The sequence below is a fragment of the Ambystoma mexicanum genome, chromosome 10 (genome assembly GCF_040938575.1).
Source record: "Ambystoma mexicanum isolate Mex_15411 chromosome 10, UKY_AmexF1_1, whole genome shotgun sequence".
In the NCBI taxonomy this organism is placed as follows: domain Eukaryota; kingdom Metazoa; phylum Chordata; class Amphibia; order Caudata; family Ambystomatidae; genus Ambystoma; species Ambystoma mexicanum.
Window position 1 is genome coordinate 793,439,538 of NC_090932.1, and position 21,119 is coordinate 793,460,656.

The 21,119-nt window shown below is 49.1% G+C and overlaps 1 protein-coding gene across 2 annotated transcripts in view; it reads left to right on the forward strand.

The window, feature by feature from the left end:
- MFSD1 (major facilitator superfamily domain containing 1) overlaps nucleotides 1–21,119 on the forward strand; it is a 499,977-nt gene that overhangs the window by 104,970 nt on the left and 373,888 nt on the right. For both annotated transcript variants that reach the window (XM_069618453.1, XM_069618454.1), the window contains exon 3: nucleotides 5,271–5,383. In XM_069618453.1, the coding sequence (XP_069474554.1) occupies nucleotides 5,271–5,383 (113 nt within the window). The remainder of the gene's footprint in view (nucleotides 1–5,270; nucleotides 5,384–21,119) is intronic.

Below are 21,119 nucleotides of genomic sequence, written 5' to 3' on the forward strand. Positions count from 1 at the left end.
ATTGGCGGCCTCTTGTCTGTAGGACACGCCCTGAGCTACTTATACATACATAGTGTACTGATAACAGCAGAGAATATGGCAGCAGAATAATACTTTACAACATTGTATGTAAAAGTACATGGCAGGCTTTTCTGATTGGTTGGCAACCCAAATCCAACTTTGGATATTCGGCTCGCTAGCAGCATGTACATAGAAACGAAACCGAGGTGCTTTGCGATGGGTCATATCTCCCCTTGTTTTGCCAATTAGTGTACCCTGTCTCATCGGTAGGCTTCATGCCAGTGTACTCTGTTTGAAGACTGACCTTGCCACTCTGCACTGTCTCGGAACATTCAAGGGAGTGTAGGCACACCATTATCTTAGTTTCAAGCCTAATGACAAGCCCTTGTTTGCAAACTGTCACATTTTAAGAGACCGCAAATTTGTCCATTTTGACAGTGTAATAATGGGTGCAGTTGCTCTTCTTGGCCTTTAGAGACTTGCTTACTCTATCTCATATACACTTTATACATTTTTAATTCTCCAGTACTTGGGATCTGTGAATGTTCTTGATCCTCCTAATCTTGAGAAATGGGTCCTTCGCACATGGTCTGTTTGTTGGACTCCCTTCGTAGTTTGCCTTCATCTTTCGAAATAGCATCTTTGATCCCAAGCGAATGTACCCCTGTATTTTGGGAAAAACAACTTTGTCTTTTTACTTCAGGCTCATGGGTTTGTATTTCGAGGTAGCTGGGTTGATTGACGTAAGCCGTCGTGCATCTTCTAATGTTTGTCCTAAACGTTGAATATACACCTCATCTAAACCAGCTTCTATATGTTCTATATGTTCTTTCTACCTTGCGTTACGGCGTATTTACAGTTATTGATCAGTGAGTCACTTAATTATTCTTTATGGTCACGATTATTGTATCGATGGATACACGTTTCTCTTATTGCTCCAGTACATCGTCATTCTTAAGTAATTTTCATATTGTTTCAGCATATGGTCTTATATCTTCTTTTAGCATACATCCATTCTGTTCATGGCTGCATCTCGACAGCTCGGCAAGGGGCATCCTTCTTGGTAACATTCCTCCACTATGTCAACTTGTGGGTACACTCTAAATGGTTGCCAGAGTGCATATTGTCCCTCATGTACTCAACGTGGTACAGGAATGTTGCAAAGATTCAAATATGGGTTCCCAATTGTGGCTCTTAGTCTGTCATTCCAATGGGAGGGTGCTAAGGGCGGAGACCAGGGAGAAGGTGGCCACTTGCTCTTCTACACTAGCCAGGGGCCCTGGCTAGTGAGCCCAATAGACATGTATAGTGGGCACGGCCGAAGGATCATACACCTGCACCTTAAACGTTATGATTTGGCTCATGATTAAGTGTAAATGGCACAATAAATGAACCTCTGATCTATTGGTCTGGTTTAAGAGCTACAAACAGCAAATACACCTATGCATAAAACACAGCCATAGCATGAGATCTGTTTCGAATGGATTGTGTCCTCCAATGTATTCCACATCTTTGACATGTAATCTCCACAGCTGTGCACTTAGGAACATTTTTCGGCAGAGGGCGCTCTGCGTCGATGGCGTCGGGTAGATGTCCCTCGAAAGCCTCCATCGAGGGTGACGTCACCGGATGTTATAAATAGGACGCATGGCACCCGTAGCCTCAGTTCTCTTTTTTCCGCAAACAAGTTAGCTTTGGAGACTCGGCGCGCCTCATGTATTCCTCGTGAATATGTCTTCTTCTTCGACCCCTCCGACTCCGCGGTCTGGCTTTAAGACTTGCCGGGACTGCAAGTCTAAAATGTCGATTACGGATCCACATCGCATTTGTTTGTGGTGCCTGGGCGAGAGTCATGACACTGACGACTGTTCCAAATGCCAGTCGCTGACTGCGAAGGCCTTGCAGGAGCATAAGGGGAAGTTACAGGTAGGTAGGTAGGTAGGGGTTCCAAACCCAGTAATCCCGTAAAGCTGCTAAGGGGATGTCCACTGACGACTCCAGGGGCGACTCTCCACGTCGGAAGGAGTCCCGGCAGGCGGCATACCCTACCATCCCTCCTGATGGGGACGACAAACGCTTCGATGGTTGGGCACGCAAGGTGTTTTCTGCTGGGAGAATGGCGCTGAAGTCCACCAACTCCACTTGTGCCTTGGCAAGATATTCACAAACTCTGTGGAATTGTGTTTCTCTAGCGGCTGAGCATATTCCCGAAGGGGAAGAAAGGGATGGGTTCCTTGCTCTCGTGCAAGATGGCAAGGATGCCATGTGTGAATCCCTTCAGTCAGGATTGGACACGGCCGACAGTGTTAGCCGGTCCATGGCTGCGAGCACTGTTATATGCAGATTTGCGTGGTTGCGGAAGTCTGGTTTTGCTCCGGATGTGCAAGCCTGTCTTTTGTACATGCCCTTTGATGGTGCGCATTTGTTTGCCAGCAAGGCTGATGAGAGCCTTGAGAGGTTGCAGACCTCAAAAGCTGCGGCTAAATCTTGGAGCGCATCTGTGAGTCAACCTCTGCCTTTTCGTCCTAGTGGACTGCAGTGGAGGGGAGGTTCTTTTCATTACTACTACTCTTTTGGTAGGTTGTTAGGACGAGAGGAGCCGCCAGTCAAAGGGGTTAGCGTAAAAGTACCCGTGGTGGTCGGGGGAAATAGCGGTGCCAAAGCTGCTCAGGCAGCTGCATCTTTGACTTCAGGCGCTGCCGCAGCCGCTCCAAAACAATCATGAGGCCATGTTCAATCGTTCACCTGTTGGGGGCAGACTGTCTCAGCATCTCGAAGAATGGCGAGCTATTACTTCGGATGCGTGGGTTCTGGATACAATAGCCCACGGCTACTGCCGTCTCTTCCTAAAGCGGCCTCACAATAATCCACCGGGGAATCTCTTTGAAGCTTCCAGATCCTCTCCTTGTGCAGAAAATCTTGACCCTGCTGGAGTAAGGCGCTATAGAACTGGTGCCTGTAGCGGAGAGGAACAAGGGATGGTATTGCCCATATTTATTGATTCCAAAGAAACAATGGGGCTTGAGACCCATCTTGGACTTGTGTTGGTTGAACAAACTTCTCAGGAAGGACAAGTTCAAGATGGTCACTCTTTCTCAGGTCCTCCAGGCTCTTCGACTTCAGGATTGGTTGGTGTCTCTGGACCTACAGGATGCTCACTTTCATGTGCCGATTCATCCAAAGCACAGAAAGTACCTGAGGTTTGTGGCTGGCAGCTCGCACTTTCCGTTTCGGGTCCTGACCTCCGTCCCAAGGGTCTTCACCAAACTAATGGTGGTGGTGGCAGCGTATCTCAGGCGAGGGGGGTGGGGGGTGGGGGTGGTTCACGTCTACCCCTACCTGGACGACTGGCTGATCCATGCAGGTTCTCCCGAGCAACCGATGGATCTTCTCAGTCTCACCTGTCGCTCCCTCCACAAGCTGGGGTTCTCCCTCAATTTCAAGAAGTCGCATCTGACACCTTCCCAACAGCTCCAGTACAGGGGCGGGGGGGGGGATTTCTTCATCCAGAGGTCAAGACTCTCAACCTTCACGCTTGGTATCTGAAAAGTTGAGATATTCTGATTGGGACCTTCCGGATGACGTGATGGAGGTGTTGCTTTCGGCCAGGCAGCCGGCAACCAAATCCCTGTACCGTTGGCCTAAGTTTTGGGACTGGTGCAGAGGACATAATGTTGATCCTTTTCAGTGTTCCATTCCTATGGTTCTGTCTTTCTTGCTTTCTATGGCCCACAGGGGCCTTAAAGTAGGTACTATTAAAGGGTACTTGGCGGGGCTGTCTATCTTCAAGAGCTCGTTTGAATAATGTTCTTATTTTAAGATTCCTTTTGATTTCACAATTTCTTAAAGGGCTGACTAATGTGTTCCCACTGTCCCTGTTTTAGATGCCGGTTTGGGATCTGATTTTGTTCTTGAAATTTCTGATGGGTGCTCCATTTGAAACTTTGCACTCTTGTCCTTTGAGATGTTGTCTTTCAAGACAGTGTTGTTGGTCACGGTCACATACGCTCGCAGAGTGAGTGAATTGGAGGCACTTGCATCTAAGCCGCCCTTTACTGTGTTCCACAAGGATAGGGTTGTACTGAGGGTATGTCCTTCCTTTCAACCGAAGGTAGTGTCTGAATTTCATTTAAGCCAGAAAGTGGTGCTTCCTGCTTTCTATCCTCCTCCTCATCCAGGTAAGGAAGAGGAGCGACTCCATAGGTTGGACCCTAGGAGAGCTCTGAGCTTTTATATTTCTAGGATGTCCAGGGTCAGAGTGGACGATCAACTCTTTGTGGGGTATGCTGGACACCAATTGGGCCAGGCTGTTACCAAACAGACCTTGTCCAGGTGGATTATCCTCACCATTACTTAATGTTACCGATTGGCGGGCAAGGACCCTCCTTAAGGGTTGCAAGCTCATTCCACTTAGGGGCGTGGTTACTTCCACAGCCCTGCAGCGGGGAGTTCCCATTAGGAATATTTGTGACGCAGCGACATGGGCTTCTATCCACACCTTTGTCAAACATTACTCCTTGGATACGCTCCATGGTCAAGATATGGCCTTTGGGAAGGCGGTTCTTTATTCTGCCATCTGATTGGGTTTTCTAAATTCTTTTCCCTCCTCCATTTTCCGGTACTGCTTTGGTAGTCTGTCAAAGATGTGGAATACGTTGGAGAACACAATCCATTCTAAGAATCGAAGAACAAGTTACTTACCAACTGGTAACGTTCTTTCGATTGGAAGTTCCTCCAACGTATTGCTCATCGCCCTCCCATCCTAACCCTCGGTGGAATTTCTTATGCTGTTTCAGCTTTCGTTCTCGTAAGGCTGACTACTGCTTGCCTAGGCTAACAGCCAACACGAACAGAAGGGAAAAACGGAACTGAGGCCAACGGGCGCGGCACGTGCTATTTATACCACTGATGACGTCACCCTTGACGGAGGCCTTTGAGGGACATCGACTCGACTCAACGCCATCGACGCACAACGCCCTCTGCTGAGAATTTTTTTTTAAAGCCGCCGAAGCTGGACGTGTTTATCAAAGATGAGGAGTACTTTGGACGAACATCCAATTGAGAGAACGTTACCAGTTGGTAAGTAACTTGTTTGCCTATATGCAATGAAGAAAAATGGAGGGGGATCTCCTAGTGATATGCATGTCCAAGAAAGTTGTACTTCTCAGTCAGTAAGAACACAGTAATATTATTTCCTGCTTTGTACATGCGCTCTTTGTGAGTGAATGCTTGTTCTTCTATTCATGCTGTGAACTTTTCCTTCCAAACAGGATATGAAAGTTAACACGGCTGAGTTCATGCAGTTGTATGCATGGTATTCCTGGCCCAATGTGATACTCTGCTTTTTTGGTGGTTTCCTAATAGACAGAGTCTTTGGAATACGGTAAGTGTGGCAAAAAAGGCGTGGAGCGCTTTCACCAAAAATGTTAAACTCTAGTTCACTTTTGAAAAACTTTCAGCCTAAATTATTTTCATGTGTAATGAGCTCTTTATTAGAACAGTTTTTGAGTTATGCATCGATAGACCATTCTAATAGCTGGCATATACATTTAAGGCATTGAATCTTTTATGCTATCTTCCATTTGTATAGCGCTTCCTGACATAGTTTATGGCGTCAGTGCTGTTGCCTGTCAAAGTGTTTGTGGAACATTCAGTTGTGGTAGGGAGGAGCTAGGTCTGGGCAATATATTGAATTTAAGTAGCACCCTAGAACATTTGGTAGTGTAGGTAGAGCAGCCAGGCTTATTTTAGGAGGGAGAGATGGTGTTGGCTTAGTACAAAGAAATTGTAGCATAAATATGGTCCAAAGAAATTCTGAAACGGGATATATATGTGTAAAAAAGAAATAAAAAAAGAAAAAAAATATTTATTATACATACATGTTGGCCAAGATCTAATCCCAATTATTCAGGGGAAGAAGGATAGCTTAGGGGCAACACGTTTGTCTTGGAAGCAACACGGTGCAACACAGGTTAGAACCTCGATCACGTGCTTAGAAACCACCCGCTGGTATTAAGAGCAACAAAAATGAACAATTAAATAGAGATAAATCTTGTGGAAGGTAAGTACAATCACATATCATATAAACACACTTATAAAAACCAACTTAATACTATGCTATGAAATTCAAAGTATAATATTGTTAAGAATAGCAATCAGCAGTTCAAAGTGAGTTAAACCTAAAGATACACACTCAGAATGGTATAAAGCTATTCTTGGGGAGTAAAACCACAGTAGTTAGACTTTTAGAACACCATCAGTAATTCAAAGGCAGCAGACCCCCCTATTGGTCAAAATATACAGTGCTATTCAGTTACAGAATCACTTAATTAGAACAACACCGTTGCAAGTATATCTTGCAACATATGTAACTTTCTTCTATTATGAATAGATTCAGTTACAACACCAATGATACTTTAAAGAACACCGTTCAGAGCGAGTTACATAACTTGTATATGTGCTAGAGGGGCCTTAAGCTACTCATGGACATGTAACAACCCAGTGAAACTATTTTAGAAGTGCACTAACACAATTCAGGAAAAGCATACCCTAACATTACAGTTTAAGAAGAACAGCTACTCAAGGTCATTATAACCTATGGTATATAGTTGCCCTATTTCTATTATAGGAATAGACCGTTTAGTGTCCTGGTCTCTCAGATTGTTTTTTTCCGCAATCGTTGTTGGACACAAATCACAGAGTACCGTCTTGGCTGACGCCATTACTTTATGAAAAGTTTAACTTTGTATCTTTCTGTCCTTTCAACAAGCGTTTACCGCAAGATCTCCGGCCACGGCTTCAAGGACAAGACCATACGTCGACGACAATGACTCCCATCTCGACTGACCTTTGCCTACGGCCTTCAAAGGCTTTAACGGGCCTCGTCCCTGCACAGTAGGGAGAGCGGGGGGAGGTTCATATTTTAGTCTCCCTGAGAGAATGCTTATTCCCCTCTACTCACATTAATTTTGTCAGGCTGCCATCCTTGTACAGGATGGAGAACACTCCTTTTCAATTCTGACCTTCCTGTAAAAAGAAGTTTCCCTGGAAGGATTTGCACCAAGTGTGTAACCTTGGTCTCCCCAGGGACCACCCAGAAGGACAATGCAGGTCTTTCAAACTGTTCAGGCCAAACACTCTAAAGGACCGCAAAACCAAGCGCTGGGCCCCCCACGCCATGCAGGCCGAGGTCGCCATGGACGTCGAGGGAGCCTCCAGCGATGGCAAAATTGACATCCTAAGTGACACAGAGGGCGATCGGTTACATCGGATTCCTGCGTGCGAGCCCCTGACCTCCAACAGGCAAGCTGGCGGTTCTGCTACGGGGACGACACCCAGTGCCTCAAGCATTACCAAGTCGCGCAACACCAAGCACATCTGCCATGGCCGAAGGTCGACCACGTCACCGACCAGTAAGCCGCACGCAGCGTTGAGGGGAAGTTCCGAACACTCAGTTTTCTGGGCCATCGCGATCACCACACGACAGGCCCCCGAAACAGATGTTAAAGTCAGTTTCCAACATCACGTCAAAATCTGGAAAGTCCACGAGTGCCGACGATTGGGTGTCGAAAGACGCATCGACAGCCGCCGGAAAGAACTCAAAAAGCTCAAAGTTAAGCGAGTTAATTAAGAAACCCGTTCCTGACACCCTTCTAAAGTCCCAAACGTCTAAAAAACATACATTTTTGACACCACAGGTTAAAAAAATCACAGGCTACTGAAAGTAGGGAATTACTCTACTCCCGAGGACACCCTTTCAGGGGCTATTCATCATAAGAATACCCTTGTCCCAGAACCTCAACCTACTCCTGCTCCCTGTGTTGCCTAGGTCCTCCCAATGGACCACGGAACAATTTGACAAGGTTATGAGGAGACTGTCCCTGTTTTATAAACTTCTTTGATGATTACCCCAAGGTCCTCCAAAACCTTCAGGGAAACCCACAGAGTGGGGCAGCAGTCGCCCAGAGTGGGGCAGCAATCGCCCAGCCCGCTGCCAAAAGAGCCTGCATAAGCACCAAGCAGGCTACCACATCGACACCTCAGGACCTGGCTCGGGACACTTATTACAGCACCGAAGACTCACAAGACCCTGGCTCATACACAGACCCAAAGGACCAAGGGGACACGGGAGACTTGGACCAATATTATGATAACGATGAGGACCTATACGAGGGGGGTGTGGCTTGATAGCCATGTAAGAAGACGTGGGTTTGCCGTGTCTCCCGCGAATCCTACACAGATCCGGATAAACAAACCACTAAATGCGGCCGTAGAAGACCACAACTGCACGTATGCGCTGGGTAAAGAAGCAAGCTCAGGCACGAGCAACTGGAACCGGCCCCCAATGAAGATTTGTGAAGTTATGCCCAAGCAAAGATTTCTACAAAAACGAACAGTGCGGTCCCAAGATGGCGGCGTCTGAGAACAAAGGGATCAGCCGCAGAGAAAACAGCTGACCGAAGACCGAGCCCTGGTACCCATCCCGCCTCAACTGGTAGCTCAAATATACGGCTTCCCACTCCCAAAGGTAGAGGATTAGAGGCTGGACACTGTACCACCAACGGGACGGCGCAAGAACTGGGAGGCTAGGATTGAGACACCTAGGACCGCAACAAGTTGCCGAACGCGGACAAACTTACACCGGTCTGCCCGAAACATGCAGGGCTAAAATCGGCCGGTCTGCGCTGCATTACAATAGACTCTCCCTTCCTGAGAAATAAACGCCGGCATGGATACCAAGTAGCAAGTGATTGCGGAAAGGAGAAACTGTGGCTGTCCCCACACGACAACACGCTCCCTGGGAGCCGCGTGGAGAGCGGCTGCATGCGGATGCCTACGAGGAAGACGGACACGCCCCGTGAAGTGATGTGCGCAGTCAACACTTAAAAGCTCACAAAATAATGAATTATGCGACCCCCAAGATGGTGGCATCCAAGAACAAGACCCGCCATAGAGGAACAGCTGTCCGAGGCCCTAGCTCCGATACCCATACTATATAGGAAGGACGCTACAGAGATGGATGAACTGGAAGTCGCAGTCCCTGTACACCATTGTGGAGACCGTCAGATAAAGACCTCGGCACATACAGCCCAACTTGCCCTGGATCGCCCAGAGCACATGAGGCTGGCTCCAGCAGAACTGGACTGGGCAACGAACAGACCCCCCCCCCCCATCTACCCCTCCACCCCCCCCCCCAGCGAGGCAGATCCCTGCAAAAGAGGGACAACGACACAAGCTCTGCCCTAGCAGCCAAATTCAGGTGACACTACGTTCCTGGCGGATTATGACCGCCTGAGGAAAGCAGGGTGGAAAAATGGATACACCCGAGAGCGTAGCCCAGGCAAAACGATTAGCTCAACAGGGATGGAAGATACCGCAACATATCCACATACCAGAAATGAAGTGATACGTGAACATTAGGAAGGGAGATGAGACACCACCAAGGCCCCAAAGTGTAGGTGGCCTGGAGGGCTGAGCCCCCTGCGCCCCCAGGGCCTGCAAGGTATGGGCGGGCGCGAGCACCGACGGGATATCGCATACAAATTTCCATGACTACGCACTAGTCCGCCGCCCTGCTTCCATGTCAGAAGAGGCTGAGAACCAACCTCCATGGTATCATATGATCATATGATATGATATGGTATTTGTAACGCGCCTATACACAAGTGTTTCAAGGCGCGACTAGGCAGGGAGGGGGAACAAAGGGAAGACAGACACCGATCCTACTAGGCCTGGTGTCATTCAGATCGCGCAAGTGCATGGGTAGAGGGGAAGGGAAAAGTGCAAGGGGAAAGGGAAGAGGGGAAAGTGCAGTACAGGGGTAGTAGAATAACAAGATAAATAAGGGCCAGCTGGTGGCAAGTGCAAGGTAAGTGCAGGGAAGGGGGGCTGTAGGGATACAGAGACAGTCCCGCAGTGCAGGGGTTGCCAGGGAGGCAGTACAAGGGGAGAGTGGCAGGGCCAGGGACCGAGATTGGTGAGAGTGGCCCAGTTGCAGATACAGTGCAATTTCAGTCAGGAATTTAGCAGGGGAGAGAGCAGGGGAGAGGGGGAGAGAAAGCAGAAGCAAATAGGAAGGTTTTTTTTTTTTTTTAACATATCTTTATTATTTTCATTAGTCGTAACACAACAAACAGAGAAAATTCGTGCCAACATTTCTCCCCCAACTCACCCTCCCCCCTCCCCCCGGGACCTTGGGACTCAATTCGTGGACGTCTTTATGCATTGAAAATGTCCGTGACCTTTATGTTGTGGGGGCACCATTGTTCCATAAAGTCTGACTGCAGGTGTTCCAGAACCCCGCCCCATTCTTCGGAGAACCTGCTCCTAGTGCCTTGGATTATGTGGGTGACTTTTTCCATTGCCAGCTGCGCCCATACTTTTTGAAGCCACATAAATATTAGCGGGGTATCCTTCTTTTTCCAGTTTTGCGCAATTGTTGTCCATGCCGCGATGAGAAGTCCCATAAAGCTTCTCCGTTGTGCTTTCGTGTAGCTTCTTGTAGTGTCGTCTCCCATGCCACACATCCATACGCTCTCATCTAGTTGTCCCACATCTGGAAAAATCTTGCCCATTTCTCCTTTAACTTCTTCCCAGAACGGCACTATCCCCCTGCAGGCCCACCAGATGTGTCTCCACGTCCCTACTTCTCCGCACTCCCTCCAGCATAGGTTAGATGTTCCTGGGAACATAGTATGTAGCCTCTCAGGCGTGTAGTGCCACTGAGTCACTATTTTTATCCACATTTCTCTCATCTGCACCGCTCTCGTCAGTTTAGGGATCTGGGCCCAAATGTCCTCCCACTGTTTTCTCGTTGGTTCCCTTCCCAGCGTTTTATCCCATTTGCGCATATATGCCCATTTGGTCTCTTCATCTTGTTTGTTAATAAAGGAGTATAGTGTCGAGATCCATTTCTTTGCCCCCGAGTTGGTTGTGATGTATTTCTCAAATGGGGTTAGGGTTCTCGTGGCCGCCTTCGTTATTTCGGGGGTTTTTAGCCAGTGCTTGAGTTGTTCATAAGTATATCTGTTCCGTGTGGTTCTTGTTGGGAGTGCAAGGCATGTTTCGTATTGCATAATTTCATTGTTGCAGAACATTTCCCCTATTTTTGTTATGCCCGCCTCTTCCCATTTGTCTGATGTTCCTTGCTCCAGCCCTGGCGGAAACTGCGGGTTCCTCCATAATGGAGTGAATGGGCCTGTTGTGTTGGTCATTGTGCCCTTTCTTGTTTGGGTGTCCCATGCCTCCAGGGTCGTGCTCAGTATAACGCTGATCCCTGTGTTGGGGTCTCTGTGTTGTTTCTGCTTCCAGAGTAATTCCACTAGTGGGGTTCTAGCCACCGCCCTATCTTGTGCGGCCCATAATTGTTGTGGGTCATCTCCCAGCCATTCCCGGAGCACCTTCAATTGGGCCGCTTGGTAATATTTTTGAAAGTGGGGCAGTGCCATCCCTCCTTCCCCAGTTGCCGAGGTTAAGACCGCCCTAGATAGCCTCGGAGTTTTCCCATTCCACACAAAGTGTGAGACTACCCTCAGGAGTGATCTGAAGAATGATCGGGGAATCCCCACCGGCAGGGCCTGGAAGTGGTACAGAAGCCTTGGGAGTATGGTCATCTTTACTGCCTGAATTCTACCCCACCATGATATTAGCAGTGGGTTCCATCTTTCTATGTCTCTTCTAACGTTAGCAAGTAGCTGCGGGTAGTTTCTGCTGTAGAGTTGGTCTACCCTGTGTGTGAGAGTGATTCCCAGGTATTTAATACCCTCCGTTGCTATCTTTAGGTTGAGTGCCCTTGCTTCTCTCTTAATTTTATCCCCGTCGCCTGCTAGTATTAGTATTTCCGATTTGTTTCTGTTAATTTTTAGCCCCGAAATGGCTCCGAAAGTTTCTAGCTCTCCCATTGCTGCTGCTAGTGATCTATCCGGCTCCTCTAGTGCCAACAGCATATCGTCCGCATATGCGGTAATCTTGTGCTGCATGCCTGCCATCGCTATCCCCTTAACATCCCCAGCTTCCCTAATTTTCATCAGTAGTGGTTCCAGGAATATAGCATATAATAGGGGGGAGAGTGGACACCCTTGCTTAGTTCCCCGAGAAATGTACACCTTTTCCGATATCTCCCCATTGATGGCCACCCTGCAGGTTGGGGCATTGTAATTTGCTTTTATTCTGGCAATAAAATGTTCCCCAAATCCCATACATTGAAGTGTCTTAACAGCATGGACCATTCCACCCGGTCAAATGCTTTCTCGGCATCAAGTGCCAGGAGTATTGCTGGGTTTCGTTTTATACCAATCTTTTCCACCAGATGGATGACCCTTCTGAGATTGTCATGGGTTTGTCTCCCTGGGATAAAGCCTGATTGATCTAGGTGAATTAGGTTAGGGAGTAACGGGGAGAGCCTGGCTGCTAAAATCTTGGTGTATATTTTGGCATCTATATTTATCAGTGATATTGGTCTGTAAGAAGCCGGGGAAGAAGGGTCCTTCCCTTGTTTGTGAAATACCAGGACCTTCGCTTCGTTCATGGAGGGGGTCACATTGCCACTTTCTTTAAAGGTGTTAAATAATCTGGTTAGAACCGGGGTCAATTGGACCGCATATTTTTTATAGAATGGGGCCGTATAGCCATCCGGTCCAGGGGCTTTATTTTTCGGTAATTCGTTTATAGCTTTTCTTACTTCTTCTTCCCTTATGGGGTCATCTAAGGCCTGCTTGTCTGCCGGTGAGATTTGCTGGAATGTGAGGGTTTTCAGATAAGTGTCCTGTGCGTCTGCTCCCGGTTGGTCTGTGGTGTACAGTTTCTGATAGTATTCTCTGAAGGCTTCCCCTATGTCTTGTGTGCGTGTACAGTGTTCCCCTTTCATGTTTGTGATACCTTTGATTGTTATGTCTTTCTGTTTGGCCCGCAGTTGTCTCGCCAGCAACTTATCTGCTCTATTTGCTTTGATGTAGTACCTCTGTCTTAGGTATAGAAGGCTCCTTTCCGCTCCCTTAGTGCGCAGCGTTTCCAGCTGGCCCTGCGTGTGTCTAAGGGTCCTCTGGAGTTCCCTGGAGGGTTGTGTCAAGATTTTCCTTTGTATCTCAGTGATTGACCTTTCCAATTCCTTTTCCCAATCCGACCTCTGTTTCTCCCTCGCCATTTTTAGTGCCATTAGTTTCCCTCGGATCACTGCTTTGAACGCCTCCCATACTGTGGAGATAGATACTTCCCCAGTGTCATTGTCCATAAAGTATTCATCTATCATTCCGCTTATAGTTTCCCCCATGACCATGTCCTGGATTATGTCCTCCGGCAATCTCCACCTCCACAGGCCCCTAGATTTCCCTTGTAGTTTCATATCAAGCCACACGGGTGCGATTGTCCCCTTTTCCACCTCCTGAATTCTGCCCATGAGGCCTACCGAAGCCCATAGGTAGTCTATTCGTGACATCGAGTTGTGGACATGAGAGAAGTACGTGTATCCATGTTGGTCCCCCCTGAGTTCCCTCCATACATCACTCAGGGTCATCTGATCCATTTGCTGCTTAAGACTCTTCGATGGGGCCCCCTGACTATATGCCCCTCCGGTACTTCTGTCCCTTTGTGGGTCCCACGCCATATTCAGATCTCCTCCCAGGATCACTTCCCCCCTTGCAAAGGATTCTAATTTGTCCAGGGTGTCTCTTAGAAAGCTGTCCTGTCCCACATTGGGCGCATATACTGACGCTAGGGTAATCCTCTGTCCTTCCAGCAGCACATTTGCAAACGCATACCTCCCCTCCTTATCTGTGACAGAGTTCTCCAGTACGGCGTCCCTTCCGTTCCTCATAGCTATTAAGACTCCCGCTCTCTTGTCTGTGGCGTTAGCCTGAGCCCATATTGTAAATCCCCTTATTCTTGTCTTTTGTTTGTCTTTTGCTCTTATATGTGTTTCTTGTATAAGAAGGAGGTCCGCTCCTTCCCTTTTGAAAAATTTCTCCAATTTCACCCTCTTTGCGGGGTGATTCATCCCTCTTATGTTATAGGTCACTATGCGTATCTTCCCCATTTTGTTAGGTAAATGTTCAGAGTACTTGTCGTCCATTCCTTCTCCGCTGCCCTCTGGCTGTTGTCCCGATCCCTCATCCCCCACCCTCTCAACCCCCCCCCCCCAACTGATAACCAGAACTAAACCAAACTTGTTGTCCCCGAGTAGGGCACGGGTTCCTACTGATGCCCGAGCGTTGCGCCCGAGGCTCCCTGCCCTCCTTCCTCTCGGGGAATGTGTGCGTGGGGGCTCCTAAACCCCACATAATAGTCTTGTCTTACCCGATTCCAAGCCGCCTGGTCCATCCCGGGCCGCCTTCTTCAGTTCTTGTGCAGCTGTTGTGTTCTCTTCCGCCCCCTTCCCCAGAGTCAGATGCGTTGTCATTTGGCGTCCTCCGTTGTCTCCGTGGGTTTTCTTCTTCTTTTCATGTCTACTTCCCCGGATTTTCTCTTCCTTTGATTGGTCTATTGCGCTTAATCGTTTCCCATCCTTTAGGTCTTCTCCTCTGCTCTCCGCTGGGGGCTGCTTGTTCCACTTCCTCCGTGTCACCCCTAAGGTCCATTATGCTGAGGCCTTCTTCCCAAGTGGTAGCTCTCCGCTGTTTCCCTTCCCATGTGAACATCAGCCCGAATGGAAACGTCCACTTGTATCGGATTCCTTTCTCCTGTAGGGCCTTGACTAGTGGGGCCATCGCCCTTCTCTTCTGCAGTGTACTCAATGCCAGATCTTGGTACAGTTGTATTTCTTGACCGTTCATTCTAATGTGATCCATATCTCTGGCTTTCCTCAGGATTTGTTCTTTTTGCGGGTAGGAGGTAAGTGCCACAAGGACGTCCCTCGGTCTCTCCCCCGGCGCCCCCGATCGTTTTGGGCCGACCCTATGGACTCTGTCGATTCCGATTGCGTCCGGCTCCGCTGTTTCTATGATGTTGCTGAACACCTCCTTCACTGCCGACATTAGGTCTCTGTCCTGTACTGTTTCCGCCATGTTTTTGATGCGGATGTTGGAGCGTCTGGAGCGGTTCTCCAAGTCCTCGCACTGGATCTCTAAGTTCTGGGTGAGTCTCGTCAAGTGTTCCTGGGTTTCACTCGTCTGCTGCGTTTCCTCATCTATCCCCTGGAGCGTTCTTTCCAGTATATCGGTTCTTTCCTCCAGTTTCGCTACATCTATCCTGAGGTCTTGGATCGCTTGCTTCATGTCGTTTTTCATCATCGTGAACTGTTCCTGTACGGAGGACATGAATTTTTCTTGGAGTTCCTGAAACCATGATTGCATGTCATCCCTGGATGGGGGTTGTGCGGGGGTCGCCTGTGCCATTTCTTCTCTTTGTTGATTGTCTTGCAACCTTCCCTTCGCTTGTGGCGTGGAGTCCGCCGACCACAGTTGCAGGATGTTTGCGTCTTGCTTCGAGGGGAGCGTGGTCTGCTGGGAGGCACTATTTTTACTTTTTGCCCTTGACATGGTATGATTGTCACTTGGTATAATTGGGGGCTTCTTATGGTCCCCTGTGCTGTGTGTTTTAGTGCTGTGCCCCCTCTGTAACTCGAGTGGGTGCTTTCTTGGTTCGCCCCTGAGCGTCCTGTTCCAATATGTCTATGCCTGCATTGGGTCTGCTCAGGCGGGTCCTCTCTTCCCCGGGTGTGTTCCTTTCCTTGCGAAGCTTTCCTGTCTTGGCCTCGGGGGTTCTTTCCTATGGTCCCAACACTCGGCTGGGCCTCGGCTGGGGTTCCTATATCTTGTTGCTGGGTCTATTCTCCTTGTGTCCCCTGTCTGTGGGGCCCTGCTCCAGCTCTTCCTTTGGAGTCTGTGTTGTCTGAGGGGGTTGTATATCACCCTGCTGCCGTTAGGTGTGGCTGCGCCTGATGGTATCCTTCTACTTGTTACCCCTCCTTCACGCTGCTCCTGTCCCTTCTTGGGTGGGGGGTATCTCTTCTCACTGGGTTACTGTGTTCTCCTCACTCTCTCCCCCTTCCGTGGTGCTCACCGTCTTTCTCCGCTACTGCGCCTTGGTCCTGGGGGTCTCGCTAGTGTCTCGGTGTCCCAGTGCCTCTGGTGCCCGGTCTCCGGGCGTCTTCGCTGCGTCCCTCTTGCTCTGGGAGGGGCGCCGGGGGTGGGGGGGGGGGTCCTGATCGTTCCCCCTCCCGCTGCTGCCGCCAGCGGTGGTCCGGTTCCCTCTGGAGGGGGGGATGCCTCGGCGTCGCCCCCTCTTCTATGCCTTCTTCTGCGGTTCCGTTGCTGTCCGTCCACCCCCTCCGCTTCTCTGTGTGGAGGCGCCGGCTCGGCGGCGGGAATCACCCGATGGGGGAGGGGAGAGTTCCCCGAGAGTGCCGTCCGCGGCGTTCGGCGCCCCGCAGTCGAGCCCCCTGTCGCCTGGAGCTTACTGGTGGCGATTGGAGCGGCGATCCGCTCCCGTGCTGCGCTGCTTCGCTTCGATTTGTGCTGTTTTTGGCGGCCCGGATCGAGCGCGGCTTAGTCGCGTCCCGTCTCCGCGGCGGCCATCTTGGAATCAAATAGGAAGGTTTTGAGGTGCTTCCGGAACCAGAGATGGTTCTCCTCAAGTTTCAGGGAGGCAGGAAGGCTGTTCCAGAGGGAGGCCCCTGCCGCGGAGAGAGATCTACCCCCAACTCGTTGCTTGGAGAAGCGGCTGACCCTGAGGGAGTTGGAGGCGGATGAGCGAAGCGCTCGAGAAGGAAGATATCTAGGAAGAGAGAGTTGAAGGTATTTTGGCCCCAGGCCCCAGAAGGCCTTGTGTACAATGGTGACCAGTCACAACATATGATCCTGCAGCCACTGGAGGGGAAAAAAAGTAACGCCCACGTGATCCTGGGGCTATAGATGGTGAAAGAGCGTGTAGAAGTAACATGTTCCTGTGAGCGGGGGGGGCAGGTAAATGTACACTCCCATACTGAAGTGTTTCTAGGAACGGACCATGCAGCCTGGCCTCTTAACACGAAAAGCACTGACACAGCACCAGCAAGAGGAGAGTTCCTCCCCAACACCACACTGCCTGCACATGAGTGGATAACGCCTTGAAAGACAAAGAAAGGACCCATAGAGGATGTGAAACGGGGGTCCTGAGGCAAAGAAGGTTGGCACAGGGCACAGACCGCGAACCCAGACCACCCATACAGCGGCAGCAAGAAGCCGGTAACCCCTGCTTTAGCACCACAGATCATATGACTAAGAAAACAAAAAGATCCTAAAGCCTCACCCCATGATTCCAGTGACGAAAAAATTGCCTACGTTGAAACCCTCATGAAACATTGTCAAGTAAAAAACAGATCTAAGTATCGGAAGCCAGACCATCGCTAGCTAGAACCAAGGCACGCAACAACATCGAGATGGCAACCAAGCAGGGCAAGACCAAGGGGAAGCAGCCCACACTGGAAAAATTTTACAAGAACACCACAGTCGTTCGATAGTGCTAGAAGCAAGGAAAAGATCCCACAAACGGACACAACCCCGGCACGCAATGATCAACAGATCTTAGAAGCGATTGCGGACCTGAAGTTAACATGGGAAACTAATTGGAGACGCCAATGGCCAGACTTAAGACAGCATTAGAACTCAAAGTTGGCGCAGTCCAGGAAGAAGCAAATCTACTACGACAAGATGTAAGAACAATAAAGGAACGCACAGGTGAAACGGAGAAAAAAGTGACCTCAAATACAGCTGCATGTGGTGCTCACCCCTCAGATTCACATACTGAAGCAACACGTAAGCAATCTGGAAAATAGAGCTGAGGAAGCCGAAGGACGCGCCTGAAGAAATAAAATACGCATCGTAGGGTTCCCGGAGGGAGAAGAGGGATCTAACCCAACAAACTACGTTGAGACAATGCTGTTGCAAGAAATAGGGGGAGGCACGCTCACCCAAGGGTTTGCCGTGGAAAGGGCACACAGGGCCCTGACACGGAAGCCACCACCGCGCCCCCCCCCCTACCCCTGCCCCCGAGACCCATAATCAACAAAATATTGAACTATCGAGACAGAGAAAATCCTTGAATACTTCCGGAAAGGCGGTACGATACAGAGGGCACCCACAGCTATTATGGCATACCCAGATTATACACTTACGTGCAGGGACGGCGAATGAACTATGGGACTGTGAAGAAAAGATTGCGGGACGCGGGCTACAAATACATGCTGATGTACCCGGCAAGACTGAAGGTGTTCCAAAGGAACAGGGCCCTGTTTTTTTGAGACTTTTGAGGATGCAACTGAATGGCTGGACGCCCAGAACTGCCCGTCGGAAACGGACAGCCAGAAGGAAGGTGTAACGGATAAGTGAAACAGCATTTGTAGTACCCAAGGTGCTGTATATTTTGTACATTGGGACTTGGATATAAGGTGGGCAATTCTGACTGGAATATACAAGCTAAGAGTTGAATAAATAGTTGTGGACAGACAAGGAGCAATAGTGCAAAGAGCGGGAGACACGATGGATTTGAGCTCACACCCCTAGAGATAGTATAGTTAGGTTACCGTTGGGTGGTAACTCCCTGCTGTGTTCCGAGTACCGGCCTTCCCAGAAGGACTAAATGCAGGTAAGCCTGAGATCCAGGGATGGAGCTGGGCAACAGTTGGGGAAGGGGAGGGAGGGAAGCGGGATGAAAGTGGAGGATGCAATGGAAAGAGCCCGCAGAGAGTTGAGGTAGTGGGGTGTTTTGCCTTGGGGGAGGGAAGGTGGAGAGGGAGGGATCAATTATGACACAGGAGTTCAACACGAAAGGTCTGCAAGCACAACTGTATCTGTTTAGAAAGAGGTGGGGGAGAAGGGCAGGTGGAGTAGGATATAGCGGAAATGGGGGACCTTAAAGTTGTGACCTGGAATGTACGCGGGTTAAACACCTATATTAAGCGCAATAAAGTTATGATGTATCTACGCCGACTGAAGATAGATATAGCAATGCTACAGGAAACCCACTTAATTAAAGAGAAGTTAGTTGATGAAGAGGAAGTGGAAAGGGACCATAATAGGGGCCACATACTCAGTATATGCTAGGGGGGTCCTTTTATGGATTGCGCCTCACGTCCCGTTCAAACTGTTACATACGTCAGGAGATAAGAGAAGATGGGAGAATTTTGTTAGTAAAAGGGATAGTGGGCAATAAAATGGTCAACCTGATTAATATCTATGCCCCGAAAAATGATACCGCACCCTATTTCAGAAGCCTGTATGCCATTGTTGGCCCATACATGGAAGGAGCAGTCATAATAGGAGGGGACCTTAACTGCACACTAGACCCCAATATGGATAGGTCCGACAACAAAAAAAACAAACCTAACCCGGCTGCAAAGGCCTTGACCACACTCATGCGAGAACTCCAGCTCACTGATATATCGAGGAAGCTCCACCCCGACTGTAGGGGGTACTCACATTATGCAGCCCCATATGATTTATACACCAGGCTAGACTATACACTTGTGTCAAGCTCTACGGTGGAAGAGATCAAAGAGGCGGAGTACAAAGCAGCAGTACTATCAGACCATACACCACTATTGGTGAAATGGCAGATCTCGCCACCCAGGCCTAGGATCCCGACATGGAAACATTGTGCAGAAGCACTGAGGGAGGCCATGTTTAGGGAAGACCTAAGACAAGCAATACAAGAATAATTTGCACTAAACACTGGAAGTGTTGCATCAGCAGGCACACTCTGGGAAGCATTCAAGGTAGTAATAAGGGGGGGTGGCGATATCAAAGTCGACTGGGCTGCTGGGGGGCATAATGGTGGATTTGCAAACCACAGAAAAGGAGATTGAGGCTAAAATGCAAGTGGGTCCAGACTCCCCAGAGAAAACTGAGGCGATAGACACCTGACTGAAAAATGTCAATCCCACTGGGAGAGATTATGCAACCTCAACTACAGGGAATATATAGAGAGACAACATGCAGAAGGGGATAAACCAGGCACATTATTAGCCTGGTTGTGTAAAATTGAGACCCTGAGACAGGTGATCCGAGAGATGCGCTGCTAGGATGGCGCACTCGAGGACACACAGGAAGGAGTAAACAAGTGCTTCCAGAGATACTATCGCAAATTGTATTCCGATAAAACAGAAGTAGAAGAAATTGACGTAAACAAAGTGCTGGAAGACATCATCCTACCCAGGCTAGAGGTAGCCGATAGAGAACGGCTTGAGGCGCCACTGGAATTCGAGGAACTGGAATATATAATCCGTAACATACCCACCAATAAGGCGCCAGGGGCCGATGGCCTCCCAAGTGAATTTTATAAGACATACATGGCAGACCTGCTGCCACCATTGTTGGCCATGTTAAATGAGGCATTTGAACCCTGCAGGCTGCCAGATACTTTGAGAGAAGCGTCATCGTTCCGCTCCTCAAGCCAGGCAAAATAGCCACCGATTGCGGATCCTACAGACCGCTGTCAATGTTAAATCAGGACAGCAAGATCCTTACTGCAGTGATGGCAAATAGATGGCAACCACTGATAAGTGCCCTGATACACCATGACCAGACAGGGTATGTCCCCCAGTGGAGCATTTCTGATAATCTCAGGAGATTGCACCACGTTCTAGACCAGACTGCAGGAAGCTCCTAAGAACTGGCGATAGTCTCATTGGATGCAGTCAAGGCTTTTGATTCTGTTAAATGGGCCTGGTTATTAGTGGTCCTAAAGAAGTTCGGGATAGGACCAGTGCATCTGCAATGGGTGAAATTATTGTACAGTGCGCCGATTGCTAGAGTCCGGATGGGGTCGGTGATATCAGAAAGGTAGACGCTAGGCAGAGGAACTAGACAAGGCTGCCCTTGGTCCCCGATGCTGTTCATACCAGCATTAGAGCCTCTGGCGGCATACCTCCACATACCAATACGGGGAGGTGGGCATCACAACGAAAGGCTGACGCCACTTGATATCACTGTATGCTGATGACATGTTGCTGTACCCAAGTTACCCTGAAGAAAACCTACAATATATACTAGAGGTAGTAGATTACCCATGGAAGTCCATGATTTTCCCGCTAGGGAGATATAAAGGAATACCTCAAGACAGGTTGCCGGCGTTACAGATTGAATGGGCGGTAGATGCCTTCAGATACCTGGGGATTAATGTGTATCACAATGTTGGAGATGAACATAAGA